At 39.9% G+C, this 18,462-nt stretch overlaps 1 protein-coding gene across 1 annotated transcript; it reads left to right on the top strand.

The window, feature by feature from the left end:
- The first annotated feature begins 682 nt into the window (after nucleotides 1-682).
- Nucleotides 683-16,993, top strand: LOC114570261 (tripartite motif-containing protein 16). The gene is made up of 10 exons (XM_028600504.1): nucleotides 683-748; nucleotides 1,661-2,008; nucleotides 2,531-2,560; nucleotides 2,960-3,151; nucleotides 3,723-3,752; nucleotides 4,512-4,619; nucleotides 7,675-8,440; nucleotides 14,664-14,710; nucleotides 16,422-16,677; nucleotides 16,813-16,993. Exons 2-10 carry the CDS (start codon nucleotides 1,735-1,737, stop codon nucleotides 16,991-16,993), a joined length of 1,884 nt encoding a protein of 627 aa, XP_028456305.1. The 5' UTR covers nucleotides 683-748; nucleotides 1,661-1,734.
- The last annotated feature ends 1,469 nt before the right edge of the window (nucleotides 16,994-18,462 follow it).

Below are 18,462 nucleotides of genomic sequence, written 5' to 3'. Positions count from 1 at the left end.
TTACTTCAGTACCAGGAGCTAAGTTTAATGACTTTATATGCTGCTGGGTGGTTTAATCTATAATACATCAAAATGTATTAGCTAATTATATTGTTTAATATTCTGAATCTGTAATCCCAGATCAGACCAAAGATTCGCGACGAGACAAAACTGTTTTAGAACATGGCAGGGAACAGTTGCAGCGGTCTGAACCGGCCCGTCTCAGCCCGACTCAAACCAGCTGATTTTGCTGGTTTAGCTGCGACTCAGCTGGTTGAGTCTCCAGAGGCTGGTTTGAGAACATAAGAAACGTTTCCTGTTTCAACTGTGTGTGTTTAACAATTCTTGTTTGATTTTGTGGACATATTAGAGTCAAAGGTTTTTACACAGGGGGGTTTGGATTTCTCTTTTTATCACTCAGTAAATCAGAAAATGCTGTAAAGAGCCATAATATATCCATGTTTTTATGAATTAAATGTGGTTTTAATCAGGCTGTGAATGCTATCTGAACTATGCCCTTGGTGAAAAGCATTAGAATATAGGCTAGATAGGAATGAAAGTGGAAAGTTTGGTGTAACTGGTGAAGTGGAGTGTAACTGAGTTGTTTTTACTCTGCTCTTTGAGCTGTGTTGACGGATGTGGTTTACATGGGTACGGTTTCTGTGTGGCAACTTCCTGAAACAAGATGCACAAAGCAGAGCAGCAGAGATCAGCAACTACAGGTACAGCTGGACTACATACTAATCATTGATTCATTATGCCGTTAAAGGTTAGTTTGTATAAATATTTGTCACCAAAGCAGGACAATATTCATAGTCGGTCTGATATTTTGAGTTTGTTTTTAACGTGTTGACTTATTTGTACATTTTTGGCCTCCATTGTTCTCCAGCCCACTTGGAAACCACAGCCCCTGAAGCCGCGACGGCTGCATTGTGGTGACTTGAGTGTTTCTCCTATAATTAACAAAAATAACACTAAATATCCACTTTGTTTCCCTTGCAATCATTGAGTGTTGCACTGCCGTGAGTCCATAAATGGGTCTATGGTTAGTTCATGTCTGTAACAGCAATTCAGTTTTAGCTGAACTAGTTGTGCCTGTGAGCTGTTTTGCCCTTGTTGTTCTCCGTTAATTAGCATTAGAGTGAGCACTGCACCTGACTCCATTTTAAAACAAAGCATAGCTTTTGTGTTAAGGAATGGATTGAGTGGATGACAAAAATGACTTCATTTGGGGTGCCTGTATAGCTCAGTTGGTAGAGCAGGCGCCCATATATAGAGGTTTACTCCTCAACGCAGCGGGGCCGGGTTTGACTCCGACCCGCGGCCCTTTGCTGCATGTCATTCCCCCCCTCTCTCTCCCCTTTCATGTCTTCAGCTGTCCTGTCAATAAAGGCCAAAAAAATTGGCTGCACAGAGTGTGGGGCACCTCTTTGGATGTAATGGAAAAATGATCTGTCTGATTTTATTTTAGTTATTATATTTATTTTATTGGCACATGGTGTTATTGATTGGTAAGATTGATAACTCTGTCTCTCAATGCATGTTCATCTTATTTGAATATTTTTTTGTGTTCCTTTTGTAATGTGTGTTCTGTGCTGTAAAAGCCAACGGACAAAAAACAGCCAACTGTCAAACGTCACATATATGACCTATTGCCTGATCTTGATCTCAACACCCACAGGTACTAATGTGATGATGAAATCCCTAATTCTCCTCGGAGCAGAAGATTTCCTCTGACTTCAGCAGGGAGAAACTATGGCGACCGTGATAGAGCTGCTGGAAACTTTGGAGGATTTGGGAGATAAAGAGCTGAAAAACTTCAAGTGGTACCTACAGCAGCCTGACTTCCTGAAGGATTTCCCCCCCATCCCAAAGAGTCGACTAGAGAACGCAGACCGGCCGGACACTGTGGACCTGATGGTGCAGACCTACAGCCATGTGTGTGTGGACGTGGCCAAGAAGGTTTTAAAGAGGATGAGGAGGAATGATCTTGTGGAGAGTTTGGCAATCACCAACCCAGAACCTGAAGGTAATAATGTAAATCACACAAGAATGTGCTCCCTATCAGTATGAAGTTTGAAACTACAGTAGGTATAAACTAAGGGGAATATGCATGAATAAAATGAATAAAGAGCATGTGTATATCGTCGGTAAAAGGGGTTAACTTGTTGGACAGTTTTAATGTAGAATTAGAAATTTGTAGTTTGTTTTTTTCAAATTTAAAACATGGTGTTAAACAAGGGGTCCTCTTGATCATTTTTTTGTTCTGAATTTACGTTTAGAACTTTTACGTTTTTTGTAAGAAATGTTTATCACTTTGTTTTGATTTGTTCTTGTACTTCAACTAGTGTTTATATATTTAAGTCTTTTCTTGCCTTTGAAATCAAATGCCTATTTAAATGTTATCTATTCATCTATTTATATGTGTTCCTGATATGGACCTACATAAATAAGTACAAATATTATTATTAAGGTCAGTCAAGGAAAACAGGCACAGTATGCAGTCAGTGTCAGAAATGACTAAATCAATAACTATTTCTATGTTCTGCAGGTCAGTCAGCAGCTGCAACATCTGGAGCAGGTGAGGGTTCAATGACACTTTAGTAATGTTGGAGATCAAACCTTCAACCAATGAACTGCTCACCGAAATATTACATATAGGATGATATATTATAGTTGATAAATTAGACTACAGCTGTCACAGACAAAATTAGGCATTATCTGATGCTAACATTCAGGAGAAATCTACAGACACTAATAGACATAGTGTAGTAAAATAAAAGTTTTCTTTCCACCAGTCTGAGCGATGACATGTTATGGAAGATAAAGAGCCCAAAATCTGTAAATAGAAAAAGAAATTTCCCCGCACTGTCTCCCCTAAAAGAGTGTAAATAACTAATGAATGTCACAACATCGTAAGCAATAAATATGTGATCAGTACAGTAAAAGTAAAATGTGAACTATTGAATTTATTTCTCAGTGGAAGTCGATGATATTGAAGAGACAAAGAACTCAAAGAGTCGACTAGAGAACACAGACCAGCCAGACGCTGTGGATTTGATGTTGCAGACCTACAGCCATCAGTGTGTGGACGTGGCCAATAAGGTTGTAAAGAAGATGAGGAGGAACGATCTCATGGAGGGTTTGTCAATCATCGACCCAGAACTTGAAGGTAATAATATAAAATCACACAATAATTTGCTTCCTTACAGTATCAGGGTTTTTAAACTAGAGTAGGTATAAACTTAGGAGAAAGAAGAACATGGGTATATCATCAATAAAAGGGTTTAACTTGTGGAACAGTTTTGATATAGAATTAAAACTGTGTAGGTCACTTTTCAAATTTAAAACCATGTTCAAAATATGCTGTTTAACAAATATAGAGTTGTCTTGATAGTTTTGTTGTTTTTCTTTGTTTTGTAAGAAATATGTATTGCTTTGTTTTGTTTTTGTACTTAAACTACTTTAGTAGTGTCTAAAATAATATGTTTTGTAATAAGGGTAGGTGTATAAGGCTAATGCTTCACACGTTTTCAGTCAATTCTTTTATTTTATTTTTTACTCATGTCTTTTATTCCTGTGAAATCAAATGCCTTTGTTATGTATTTGTCTATTTATAGGCGTATTCCTGATATGGACAGAAATAAATTACTAATACTAGTGTTATTATTACTAAGGTCTGTCAAGGAAAAACAACAGATTGTAGAAATGACTAAATCAATAACTATTTCTATGTTCTGCAGGTCAGTCAGCAGTTGCAACATCTGGAGCAGGTGAGGGTTCAGCGACACTTTAGTAATGTTGGAGATCAAACCTTCAACCGATGAACTGATCAACAAAATATATATACAATGATATAGTTAAAAAATCAGCCTACATTTAAAATTATATAATTACACAACTGTCACAGACAAAATTAGGCATTATCTGATGCTAACACATGGTGAGTTTAGGAGAAATCTACAGACACTAATAAACATAATGTACAAAAATAAAAAATGTCTTTCCACCAGTCTGAGAGATGACATGTTATGGAACATAAAGAGCCCAACATCTGTAAATAGAAAAAAAAATGTCCCCGCAGTTTCTCCCCTAACAGGGTATATATAAGCAATGAATTTCACAACATCGTAAGCAATAAATATGTGATCAGTATAGTAAAAGTATAATGTGAACTATTGAATTTATTCCCCAGTGAAAGTTGATGATATTGAAGAGATAATAATATAAATCACACAAGAATTTGCTCCCTAACAGTACGAAGAAGTTTGAAACTACAGAATGTATAAACTAAGGAGAATGAAGAACATGGGTATATCATCAGTAAAAGGGTTTAACTTGTGGAACAGTTTTGATATAGAATTAAAACTGTGTGACCTACACAGTTTTAATTCTATATCAAAACTGTTCCACTTTTCAGATTTAAAACCATGTTCAAAATATGCTGTTTAACAAATATAAAGTTGTCTTACAGTATTGCTGTAACAGTAACAGCTGTAATGTTGTTGTGACCTATTGCATTTCTTTCTCAGTGGATGTCGATGATATTGAAGAGACTTCAAAGAAGAAAGCAGCTTCATCTGTTCATCCACAGGCTGCTTCTCTTTCTGAACTACCAACCGTCAGCAGGCAAACTGAAGGTTTGAAGGAAGTTCTTGTCAGCTTTCTTTCATGAAGAATATGCAATGTCTGTCCAACATTTGTGCTGGGTGTAGTAGCTTGCAATGCTGTCTGTCAAATTGGACATCTGTAAGAACTCTTACTAATATGTTTATTAATAATTTACACATACAAGTCATGCTAGAGATTGTATCATTCACAAGAAGCAAAATGTACAAACAAAATTGTACATACAGCAAGATATTTTCTTTGGTTTAGATTTGCCACTTTGAAAACAAAAACGCAGTTGAGTTACTCAAATCAATCAATCAAAATTTATTTGTATAGCGCTTTAAAACAACCAGCAGGTATCCAAAGTGCTTCACATCGGAACCAAGAATAGACAACATATCTTGCAATAACAAGAATGAAACGTAGAAAACAGTAAAATCATAAAAGGTTATACAGAAACAGGAAGAGGAAATTGTCACACCACTACTGCGTATTAAAAGCCATTCTAAACAAGTAGGTTTTGAGTTTAGACCTAAAAAGAGCTACATCTGTAATTGTGCGAGTATCAATTGTTCCAGAGTCTCGGGGCAGCAACCGCAAAAGCCTGATCACCCCATCGTTTGTACCTTGACCTCGGCACTTCTAAAACCAGTTGGTTAGAAGTCCGCAAAGACCGGCTGTGCTCACGCAGGGTTAAAATCTCGGATAGGTATTCCGGGGCTAGGTCATTAAGGGCCTTAAAAACAAAAAACAAAATCTTAAAATCTATTCTAAAACGCACAGGGAGCCAATGTAGGGTGTAAAGAACGGGAGTGATGTGTGCACGTCTAGATGTATTTGTTAAAAAGCTAGCAGCAGCATTTTGCACAAGTTGAAGACGTGAGATGGAGGTTTGATTCAAACCAACATAGAGAGCATTACAGTAATCCAACCTTGAACTAATAAAAGCATGGATCGCTTTTTCTAGATCATGCCTGTTAAGGAATGGCTTAACTTAAGCTAGTAGACGGAGCTGGAAAAAGCTCATTCTAACAACATTGCTGATTTGTTTGTCAAATTTCATGTTGCATTCAAAAGTAACCCCCAAATTTCTGACAGCTGGCTTAAAATATGAAGCCAGTGCTCCCAAACTTTGTTCAAGTTTAGAAAGTTTTGTGATAGCCACAACTTAATATCATTGATACAACTAAGCAGGGAGTCTAATGCGACACGGTCATTCGGTTTGATAGGCAAATAAATTTGCAAATCATCTGCATAACAGTGAAAAGATAAGTTGTGCTTTCCTATTATAGCCCCTAATGGCAATATATATAAAGAAAACAGGATTGGGCCAAGAATTGAACCCTGGGGTACCCCACAAGAGAGAGGAGTGGTTGACGAGGAACAGTCACCAATCATAACAGAAAAGCTCCTATTTGCCAAATAGGAGCCAAACCATTGAAGTGCCGAGCCCACGTACTGATCAAGGCGAGAGAGGAGGACTGCATGGTCTACCGTATCAAACGCCGCTGTGTGGTCCAATAGCACTAAAACAGTAAGATTTCCGGTATCTACAGACAGGGCAATATCATTGTGCACTCTAAGCAGTGCAGACTCAGTGCTGTGACGTGATCTAAAACCAGATTGAAATTTTTCAAACACAGAGTTCAGTTGCAAAAAGGCTTTTGGGAGACTGGTCTAAAATTGGACAACACTGTAGGGTCAAGATTAGGCTTCTTAAGTAGGGGCCTGACCACAGCATGTTTAAAGGCAGCCGGGACAGAACCTAAACTAAGACAAGAATTAAAAAAAGTGAGTAGACTTGGCCCAATGGTGTCATTAAAAACCTCCTTCACTATCCTGGCGGGAACAATGTCTAACGGACAGTGGGTAGGTTTCATGTGTTGCACAATCTCAGAAAGCAATGTCAGAGAAACTGGCTGAAATTCCTCAAACACAGCAGAATGCATAGGAGCAGCAGGTACAAACACATTAAAACTAACACTGGCGTATTGCCTGACAGATGCAACTTTGTCAATAAAATAAAAGAGAAACTTCTCACAGGTACTAGTTGAAACCTCTGTCGGATCAGAGGTGCGTGGATTCACAACAGAGTTAATAGTATTAAATAACACTCTGGGTTCATGGCAACTGCTAGCTATTACGGAAGAGAGATGTTGCATCTTTGCCACCTTCACAGCCTTCTGGTATGTGGCTAGACTGACTCTTAATAAACCCAGTGATACTTGCAAATTGTCCTTCTTCCATCTTCGTTCAGCTTGTCTGCAGTGTTGCCTAAGGGCCCTTGTGGAGTCATTTAGCCAAGGGTCCGCCTTAGGTTTAATAGATTTAGTCCAGACAGGGACAATAGAGTCTAAAATTTTCAGTGCACGTGGAGTGGAACACAGAGAGAATGTTATCTGGATAAGAGGGAGATACCACACCATTCATAACACAGAACTGTGAGCCCCCGAATGCCAAAGCAAACTCTCCAGCTGAAGAGGAGGTGATGCAGCGGCGCCTAGAAGCTGAGGAGACAGGCTTACTAGCAGGTGGTGGTACACTGATCTCAAACCTGATGGAGAGTTACTGGCTGTGTAGAGCACATTAGTCAGCCACTACAGAGTTAATGTTAATTAGCTACAGTTGATATAATCTGCCATGAGTTTTAACCAGCAAGTGTTAATCCCTATCAATTAAAACCCCAAAGCCTGCTAGCTTTATTCTATATGTTTTTTCTACATTTTCGTTGGATGGAAAAGCTAACACTTGCACACTGACTTCAGGTCAAAATAGATTTTTTTTTAGACAATCCCGCACACTGACCATTACGCAAGCAATAATTTATTTAGAAGGTCAAAATAGAAAAAAGGTTGTCTAAACCCAGTCCTACTTCTACAGTATTTGACAAAGTGGATAATAAGAGTCTAAAATGACAGGCTAAAGGTATTACAGCAAATGTATTGATTTGCAGTTCTTGGATTGTTGTGTTTTGTAGATCCATGAATATAAAAATCTGATAACAAATCTGCTCAGTGTTGACATCTAAGAAAGAGATGGTTTCATAATTCACATTGTTCATGAATCTTACTTTTCTCTTCACAGATGTGATGGTGCCAGTATTACAGCCTCCACAACCAAACACATTGCAGAAGATCACACTGCAGTCTGACCTCCAGAACATGTTCATTTGTGCACAAGACAGGTGGATAGAGAAGCAACACAAGGAACTTTTGCGTGACATTAACCCAGAGGTGTTCGTGATGGACACCGGCACAGAGGGAAAACCCATGAGAACAGTTCTGACCAATGGGATTGCAGGCATTGGCAAATCATTCATTGTGCAGAAGTTTTTGTTGGACTGGGCTGAAAAAAGAGCCAATCAAGATTTGCATCTAATATTCCCCTTCACAGTCCAGCAGCTGAAATTGTGGAGTGGAAAAAGGTTTCGTTTGGCAGAGCTAATTCACACATGTATCCCAGAAGCCAATGTCATTAAGGAGGAGACTCTTAACGACATCTTCACAACTCTACAGAATTCAAGAAACTCCAACTTTGACAAAAGTGAATTCAAACTTCTGTTTGTGTTTGATGGACTGGATGACAGCCTCCTTCGGCTAGATTTAATGGAAAAAACAACAGAGTACGTTGATGTGACAAAGTCAACCACAGTGGATGTGCTGCTGACAAACCTCATCAGGGGGAATCTGCTTCCCTCTGCTCGCCTCTGGATAACCACACAACCCGCAGCAGCCAATCAGATCCCTCCTGATTGTGTTGACATGGTGAAAGAGGTCAAAGGGTTTACTGACCGACAGAAGGAGGAGTACTTCAGGAAGAGATTCAGAGATGAGGAGCAGGCCAACAGAGTCATCTCCCACATCAAGAGATCACGAAGCCTCCACATCATGTGCCACATCCCAGTCTTCTGCTGGATCACTGCTACAGTTCTGGAGGACGTGTTGAAGACCAGAGAGGGAGGAGAGCTGCCCAAGACCCTGACTGAGATGTACATCCACTTCCTGGTGGTTCAATTCAAACAGAAAAAGGATAAGTATGGCCCAGAAAAGTGCATTCAGTATATTAAGTCATTGGCAAAACTAGCTTTTCACCAGCTTCTGAAAGGCAACACAGTCTTTGACGAGGAAGACCTGAACCACAGTGGAATTGATATCATAGCAGCCTCAAAGTACTCAAAAGTATTACCAGAGATCTTCAAGCAGGTGTGTGGGCAGAGGAACAATGAGGACCAGCAGATATTCTTCTTTGCTCACTTGAGCACTCAGGAGTTTCTTGCTGCTGTTCATGTGAACAAATCGCTGAGAGTCAAAAGTCTTTGGATGTGTTTCGACAAATCCTCTAAAGCAAATGTCCACAAAATTGCAGTGAACAAGGCCTTACAGAGCCCAAATGGACACCTTGACTTGTTCCTCCGGTTCCTTCTGGGTCTTTCACAGCAGACCCCTCAGAGTTTCCTACAAGAACGCCTGACACCCCCAGGAAGTAGCCCAGAGAACAACCAGAAAACAATAAAGTACATCAAGAAGAAGATCAGAAAGAACCTGTCTCCAGACAGACGCATCAACCTGTTCCACTGTCTGAATGAACTGAATGATTGTTCTTTAGAGGAAGAGATCCAACTTTACCTGAGATCAATAAGTCTCTCCACAGATAAACTGTCTCCTGCTCAGTGGTCAGCAGTGGTCTTCATCTTACTGTCATCGGAAAACCATCTGGATGTGTTCGACCTGAAGAAATACTCTGCTTCAGAAGAGGCTCTTCTGAGGCTGCTGCCAGTGGTCAAAGCCTCCAACAAAGCTCTGTACGTGCACACATATCTGGATACACGTATACAATCAATGTAATTCATTACATGACACAGATCATATTGAAATTGCCAAAGCTGGATTTAGTCACAGTTGAACAGGGACCCATAGAATTACCAAAAAAGTGGCGCCTGCAGTCTTTGTCTGCGTGCCAAAGGGCATACTTTTCTCCGCCCAATGTCGATATGTGTGTTATGATTTTCCATACATTCTATAAATTTAAAAATATAAGGTTACATTTACTGATGTGCCAAAGACACTTTCCGTTGCACAGAGGTTCAGAGAGCCGTGTATTAATGCAGGCAGGCAGGATTCATATCTGTGCAGAGAACAGGGACAAAACCACCGGCACATCACCAACAGTATGACAATAACATCCAAAACACTCAAGTCACTCTCAGTAGTTTGTGACATGGGAAATACTTCCAAAAAAGTAATTTCTAAATCTACAAAAATTGCCAAAATACCAGCTACATTTCACTCCAGCCTTGAATCCATACTGCCAAGAGAGCCAAGGGGCTGAAAAACATGCACGGTAGCATCCCAAACAAGCCTGTTAAAAATAAATTCGAAATTTTAATGCCAATTCTAAGATGATGGTGATAAACACAGCAGAGTCATCAAACAACTGCCAAGCATTCAAGAAATGTGTTGTCACCGAATGTAATGTACGGAGATGGAGAGCCCCTCGAAAACGAGATGATAATCTCAAGGGGTTTATCCTAATAAACAAATTTGAACCAAAAAGACAGTCCTAAAAACACAACAGTCAAAGAAAAGCACAAAGTGGTCCCCAAACCTGCCTAGCTGTTAGCATGGCACTCCCTAATGCTCTGCAACTGACTAGCTAGCAGTACTTACTGCGCATGTGCGACTCCCAAAAAAGATGGTAGAGAAGTAAGATGCCTCACTCTGTAGCTAAAAAGGAGAGCGCAACACACGGATGAAAAGAGGAGCTGCAGCAATGTGCAGTACAACAAATGTATGGTGTTTTCTGAAAATTAAACCACATAAACCTATTCTGGTACAACCTCTAAATATGATTATGAACCTGAAAATGAGCATAATATGAGCCTTTTAAAAAAGGGTAAAATGTGATGCTTCACCTCTTCCCCTCTTCAGGCTGAGTGGCTGTCATCTGACAGAGAGAAGCTGTGAAGCTCTGTCCTCAGTTCTCAGCTCTGAGTCCTCTAGTCTGAGAGAGCTGGACCTGAGTAACAACGACCTGCAGGATTCAGGAGTGAAGCTGCTCTCAGTTGGATTGGCAAGTCCACACTGTATGCTGGAAAATCTCAGGTCAGCTTTTATGTTTTTCTTCTGCAAATGTTAAAATTCAGCTCTGAATGCTGTTTATCAGTAAAAATCATTAACAAAAGAAGCGCAAAGGAACCGTAAAATGATGCTGACCAGAATTCACAAACTTTGATTGATTAACTATCATGTTGTATGGGATGGATAGGGCTTTGTCATTAATAGTGGTTAGGGTTAGTTGTTGTCACTTTGTTTATTATTACATGAATGAATGTTGGGTATGCCTTCATTGTGAAGTTATGTTAACTGATATGGAAACGTACTTAGAATTGTATAAAATGACAATACAAGTATTTCCGCAGCCAGATCAGATGTTTGTGTCTGCAACAGTAAAACCGAAAACTAATTATATATGATGATTCAGGCTGTCAGGGTGTCTCATCAGAGAGGAAGGGTGTGCTTTTTTGGCTTCAGCTCTGAACTCCAACCCCTCCCATCTGAGAGAGCTGGACCTGAGCTTCAATCATCCAGGAGACTCTGGAGTTATGCTGATATCTGATGGACTCAAGGATCCAAACTGGAGACTGGACACTGTCAGGTATGAGCTGAGAACAGGCTGGACTAGGGCTGGATGATATAAGGAAAATATTGACATTGCGATTGCAATATTATTAACAATATTGGAGGGATTCATCATTTTGTACCACTCATTTTCATTGATAAATATTTAAATTAAGATAAGTATAGTGTGTTGGATGGGATGTCTGTGCCACACCACAAAACTTTATTCAGAATGGTTTGACATATTTTGCCTTTAACAAATGTTGTGCACCCCTGCGATTTGGCTATCGCAATAGTCCATAATGTGATTTCGATAAAATTGCAATTAATTGTTCAGCCCTATACGGGGCACATGTAGGGTTGGAGATGCAACAACAGCTTACCCTGATGATAAATGGTGTTAAACTGCAAGATAAATTACTTATATTATTTATTGCTTGTTTGTTTATTTCCTACATACTGTACATGCTGTTATTTCCCAACACAGTTGGGGACAACCACATTTTACAACCAAAGTGACCATCTCCTGAAAGGAAGATTTTAAAATTTCAGTAATGTGTGCCAAGTAGGGTTGGGCATCGTTTGGGTTTTTTCCGATAACGGTGCTAAAACAATCGTTTTAAAACAGTGCCGGTGCCTAAACAGTGCCTGAACTGATACTTTTAAAAAGATTTTTTTTAAATATGTATATATTAAAAAAAAAAAAAAAAAGGAGCACACAAGGACAGTCGGCAACATTTAAGAACAGCTTGTTTATTGCTAAGGCCATATGGTCAAAATTAAATGACTTATTAAAAATAATAACAACTTATTTCAACAGAAAATTGCTGGAAAATGACAAAAACAACCACTATATGTAAAAAAGTTATTTTACAATAACTTTGAATGCACCACGAGGCTGGTGAGGCAGAAGTGAACGCACCGTCTGTGTTGTTTTTTTAGACAACGGCAGCTGCAGACTGTTACGTCTCGGTGTTAGAAACCTGTACAGTGAAATACAGTCACACCATCAACATTAGCTGTCAGCATTTTTAATCCAGCTGCTAGTTAACGGTTGGCTAACGTTACCTGCTGCCAAGTGTATTATATTAACTAGCGTCACATGCAGCAATGCTTCTGTTGCCTCTAACGTCTGTTATGGAGCATCAGAGGGCAGCACTGGCATTTCAGTAGCACCGAAATGAGGCACTGAAATCTGCGTTACTATTCGGTCCGGTAGATACCGGTCGTTAAGGCACTATTAGCACAGCGTTTCGGTACCCAACCCTAGTGCCAAGAAAGTAATTGCAAAAGTATATGCAGGGTTCAACACTAACTTAAAAGCAGTTGCCAGGCTGGCAATGCTGCCTGGTTGCAGCTTTTGGATACCAAAACTGAAAACTATGGCTGTCAGTTTAAAGCGTTATTAACGGCGTTAACGCAAACACATTTTAACGCCGACAATTTTTTTATCGCGCGATTAACGCATAGACAGTTAAAGAAGGATTAACGTTCTTTCAGATCTAGCTAGACCGGAAGCAAAATTACAAATCCCCCTATGGCCACGCGGCATAAACATTCAAATGAAAAATAACACTCAGTAGCTTAGCTAACCCGTTTCACACACACACAGACAGACGGAGACAGGCAGACACACAAACAAACAAACACAGACACACACATTCAAAAAGGTTGAGCGGAGACATGGGAGAATGGAGAGGATCGCAAATTGAGAAGAGGAAAGAAAACACTGAGAAACATCGAGTGACACTAGAATAGTTAGCTTGGAAACGATCTAAGTGGAATAACGAAGCTGAAGAGGTGTAGCTACACTACGGCACTTTTCCTGTCTAACAGCAGTGGTTTAGAACAAACGCTGTGCTAGTGTGCCTGGCTAAAGTTGGAGCTAACTGACTAGCTAAAGTTGGAGCTCACGGCGGAGAGTTGCTGGTTCGGAAGATGCTGATTTTGAACCTGAGAGGATGACAGCGTGTTTCCCTGCTGAAGAGGACTTTGCCATAGCTGGTGACTGGTTTTCATTTTTGTGTTTGAGCTGTGTTTCTGGGACTAACAGCTAACTGTAAGTTGAATTTCTGTGTGTTTGCTTCACTGAAGATAAGAGCTTTTTTTTTCTCCTCTCGGTGTGTGTGTGTGTGTGTGTGTGTGTGTGTGTGGGGGTGTGTGTGTGTGTGTGTGTGTGTGTGTGTGTGTGGGTAGGTTTGTGTTAACGCAGTGGTTTAATAGGGTTTGAGTAAGTTTTACATTGAAATGCTGTAGGGGAGGAATCATTTTGTGTCACTGGAGTGTTTTAAGTGGAAACTGATAGAGAAACGGGTAAAGGGGTAGCTAGTTGTGTGTAATATAATTTGAAGAAATATTGCAGTTAGCCTATTTGAAGGGTGTGATTTGGGTTATGTTTTTTTTTTTGTTATTCAATCTAACGACTAAATGTTATTTATACATTTAAGTTATTGTTCAGTAAGCAGTACCTTTTTTGTTAAAGAGTTGTCTGAGGTCAGTTATTCCAATACAGCACAATATATTTGTTGGTTAAAAGTAGGGTGGTATATGACTAATCCAAAATAGGTCAACCTTTGTGGTAGCTACTTTAAAGAAATGAACCCAAACACTTCATCATTCCAGTCTAAAGTTACGTATTGCAGCTTGGGCATTGCACTTGACAATGCAAGTTTGTCAAGTCAAATATCCTATATGGCTTTAATAGAAAAATGTATTTTGAAGCATCGTGATGCATCGTGATGCATCGAGATATCGAATCGAAGACCTGATAATCGTAATCGAATCGGGAGACCAGTGAAGATTCACACCTCTAGTAGCTAGTAGGCTCGTCACGGTGATTAGTTTTGGAGCGAGTAGTGACTCTACAGTCAGTGAGAGAAACAAATTGTCTCCTCTGTTCTTTCTGACCACGGTGGGAAACCTGGCGCAGGAAAAGTTTACCCTCTCCTTGATTTTACGTTGGTTATGGAGAACGAGAAACAGGAAATGAGTTGGGGGAAACCATAATCGCTATGACGACCAGCCACGCTCGCCTCAGGCATGAGGCAGTACTATCTGCAGTGGAAAATGGAGGTAACAGTGTTACATTATGTGACAGATTATTAGTTCCAAGTGAGAATGTTAGTGTGAAATTGAACACTACGTATATGCCAATGTTGTTTTCAATAAAAAAAAACATTTGCACAAAGCAAGACGATCCACTTTTGTTGACAAGAGCATTAAAACGAAAAAATATAATGGGACAAAAAGAAATCAAGGGACATTTAGAATAGATAAAAATGTGTGATTAATTGCGATTAATTGTGAGTTAAATATGACATTAATGCGATTAATCGCGATTAAATATTTTAATCGTTTGACAGCACTACTGAAAAAATAATTGCCAATTTTAGATACAATGCAGTTATACGTCAGACTAAAAATGAAAATGTGTCTGACTGTGTTTTGTCCTCCTAGGATGGACCATAGTGGAGAGCAGAGGCTGAAACCTGGGGTGAGGAAGTGTAAGTGTTTTTATTAGGTTTGATTCATCTGAAAAAACAGCACATGTTCATCTGGGTAGATAGAACATCTATTTATTCAGCAATTTATAAATAATAAAATGTGTTCACTAAAATCCTACTGTGAATATATATGATAGTTAACACTAGAAGTGCCGGAATTCCATAACTACTAGAATTGCCGTGAGCAGTCATTTTGACCGCCAGATTCCAAACTCTGTTAGGCCTATCTCTCATGATAAATACCTAATTGCGATATTAATGCATGTATTGTGTTGGGATATCTTTAGAAAAATGTAATAGCACCAAAATGTACATTCTAACTATACTATTAATTATACATTTCAGTAGTAATACATGTTTAAATAATTCATATCATGCTGTTCGGACCGTGCGCCACTGCCCTTTTTTCCTCCATGAACTCCACTCTCAGCTCCTCTGCCAGTTGCTGCATGAACTTCCTCTGGGCAATTTTACTGCTGGTGCAATCCTTGTAGAGGATGTGTGCAATGATTCTAGCCAGTTATAGCATGTATAAAGTTATATGAACACGTAGACAGCTACCGGCCATCTACGTGATGCCCACACTTGTTATTTGAGACCGCTAGTTTCGTTTCTCTGATGGAGACTGATAGTTACTAAGCAACCAAGATGCATCTTCAACCTCATGAAAGATTAAAAACAATACCGGTAAAATCCGAGCGGTCAATATGAGCGTGTATGGCCAAAATAGGTAAAAGTGATTGTATTTTCTTTGCCTTTTGTGTAATGTATATAAAAAACATTTTTAAATGAAAATATAGACTCTTTTAGGAAAAGTCAGGTACCAGCAGGATTGTATTTTTTTATTCAGCAAAGTTATTACACATATAAATTTCAAAATGGTCATTTTGACATGGCCGTTCTAGTGTTAAAGGGATACTTAGCTGATTTTTTACCAGCTCTGTCATGGGAATGTGGGCAGTGTGTTTAGATTAACAGTGTTCTGTTTTGCACTGCCCACACTCCCATGACATCACAGAGCAGGATCAAACTCAGCAAAGTATCCCTTTAATCCCTTGAAAATGTTCAGTTATTTGGGAAATGTATACAGATTAAGTTGGGAATACATCTTTACCTCACAGGTGTTTTTGTATTGATTTTGCATGTAATCACACAAGCACTAAAAACTGCTTTGCATAAAGATTAAAAAACAAACAAACTGTAAGCCACCAACACATGAACCTGTGCTGGCTATGTCATTGTTTTCCTATGTGGAAAGCAGTGGAGTCAACTCGGAGGAAACGCTACCTTTGGTGTGGTGCAATGCTCGAAATTGCCACCGAGTGCTTCACTCAAAGTTCAAATTATTTCAACTGTCGTCGTTGCTGCTGACATTTTAAGGCGCAGGGAAAGCCAAAAGCAATGTTAATGTATACCCTTGCTGCGCTTTGCCTCTCTGCTCTGTGCCCTACCTCATGGTTTACCTGTGATCATCTTTACGAGATTTGTAATTAATTTGTGAGATGGACTTTCATCTTAACCTACTAGTGCTTCATGAGATCATCACCGAATATCCAGTTTTCCAAAAGCAGCATTTTTTGGAAAAGATTCCAGACAAACTTCATGGGATATTTGACTTAATCTAACAATGTAGAATGACAATATCATGGCCAAAGTGTGAGTCGTACTATAAACATTGTGCCAGTCTGAACTTGCATCTTTTCTCCATCAGATGCCTGTGAATTGGAGCTGGACCCAAACACAGCAGATAGAAAACTCAAACTGTCTCACAACAACAGGAAGGTGATATGTTCAGAGTATCAGCCATATCCTGATCATCCAGACAGATTTGAAAGCTTTTATCCTCAGCTGCTGTGTAAAAATGAATTGACTGGTCACTGTTACTGGGAGGTCAAGTGGAGAGGAGACGTCGACATTGCAGTGACTTACAAAGGAATCCGAAGGAAAGGCAACAGTAAACACTGCAGGTTTGGAGGGAATGATAAGTCCTGGAGTCTGCACTGCTCCAACGGTCACTGCACTGATCGTTACTTTGTCTACTACAACAACAAAGAAACAAAATTGTCCTTCCCTCCTCCTTCCCCCTCCTCTGTCTCTGGCAGAGTAGGAGTGTATGTGGACTGTCCTGCTGGCACTCTGTCCTTCTACAGAGTCTCCTCTGTCTCACTGATCCACCTCTACACCTTCAACACCACATTTACTCAGCCTCTTTATCCTGGGTTTGGGTTAGGACAAATTGTTTGGGACAATATGGGTGATTTCAAATCCTCAGTGTCTCTGTAGGCCAGTGATTACCAAACTATTTTGCAGGTCCCCTCTTTTGTAAATACTAATATTTTCAAGCGCCCCCCCAGTTTGGGAATCACTGCTGTAGGTCGTGTCCCCTAGGCGTGTAACTGAATAAATCATTTGGATATTAACAAAGCCAGACCGTCCTCACCCAGAAAACAACCGTATAGATCGACTCTGCAAGAAGCTTATAACGACACGTATTTACGCATGTTGTTAGGTGATGACCTCTAGTGGCCATAGTAAGTATGGCAGGAGCAAAAGGAGAAAGTGAGCTGACAAAGTACAAGAGCGCCAATGATGTACAGGACTTTCTTTCAGGAGACCAGGGTTTGTGTCCCATGGGCAGTGTTCAGAGTAACGGCATTTAAGTATAACAGCGTTACTACGGCGTTATTTTTTCAGTAACGGAGTAATCTCATTAATTACTTTTCCCATTGTTGCAACGCCGTTATCGTTACTGAGAATGTAAAGTGGTGCTTTAGCTACACATCAGCTGCCTGGAGAGAGCGGGGGGGGGAGGGGGATAATGACACTGTTGCAAATGCAATGATGATTGGCTGGGTAGGTGGATGCCCTGCTCACGCTGTCTCACTGCACGCTCTGACTACCACTAAACACACGCCCCTCCCATCAACACATGCTAACACCTCCCATCAACACATGCTAACACCTCCCATCAACACATGCTAACACCTCCCATCAACACATGCTAACACCTCCCATCAACACATGCTAACACCACACTTGTTGCTGCTGCTAACCCAAAGCAACGCTCGATTTTTCGGGTCAGCAACATCTTTGACGTTAAAGATGTTGTAGAACGTAATAGCGTTATAGAACATAAAAAATAACGCCACAGTTACTTTGCTGAGTAACTAATTACTTTTACAATGTGGTAACTGAGTTACTAACTCAATTCCTTTTTGGGAGAAGTAATTTGTAACTGTAACTAATTACTTTTTTAAAGTAAGATGACCAAAACTGCCCGTGGGTTTCCAACAGTAACTTTTTTTAAATGAACAGGTTTTAACAGACCTAAATCTATGATGCAAGTAATTGCGTACTGTAGGTATGTCCTTGTTTTAGTAGTTTTACGTGACTTATTTTAAGCCAATGCCTGATGGTAATGTGACAGTCTGTACTTGACTTGAATTTACTGACATTATCGGCCACATATGATGTCAAGGCTCTTTGAAAAATTGCCAACGCAGCCAAAACGACCCTTAACATGCACATGATCCGTAAGTTTTAAATGGCCCTCCCCACTCCGCTTCAGTGGTTTCTGACCCGGAAATAGAAGAGAGCAGTTTGAAGCGACGGCGCCAAAAACAATACAAGCTTTAAAACTTTAAACCCACTGAGGACTGTGAAATGGATGTTCTCCGCACAGTGGTGCAGATAGTTTCTCTTCAGACATGCAGCAGGATTATTTCAGCTCTACTTCAGCAGATTACCTGTGC

Source organism: Perca flavescens, chromosome 15 (genome assembly GCF_004354835.1).
Source record: "Perca flavescens isolate YP-PL-M2 chromosome 15, PFLA_1.0, whole genome shotgun sequence".
Taxonomy (NCBI): Eukaryota; Metazoa; Chordata; class Actinopteri; order Perciformes; family Percidae; genus Perca; species Perca flavescens.
This window is presented reverse-complemented; position numbering and strand designations above follow the sequence as displayed.

Coding starts and splice junctions, on each gene's coding strand:
- LOC114570261 (XM_028600504.1), top strand. CDS start 1,735: ATGGCGACCGTGATAGAGCTGCTGGAAACTTTGGAGGATTTGGGAGAT. Junction 3,152..3,722: donor CATCGACCCAGAACTTGAAG/GTAATAATATAA, acceptor TATGTTCTGCAG/GTCAGTCAGCAGTTGCAACA. Junction 4,620..7,674: donor CGTCAGCAGGCAAACTGAAG/GTTTGAAGGAAG, acceptor TTCTCTTCACAG/ATGTGATGGTGCCAGTATTA.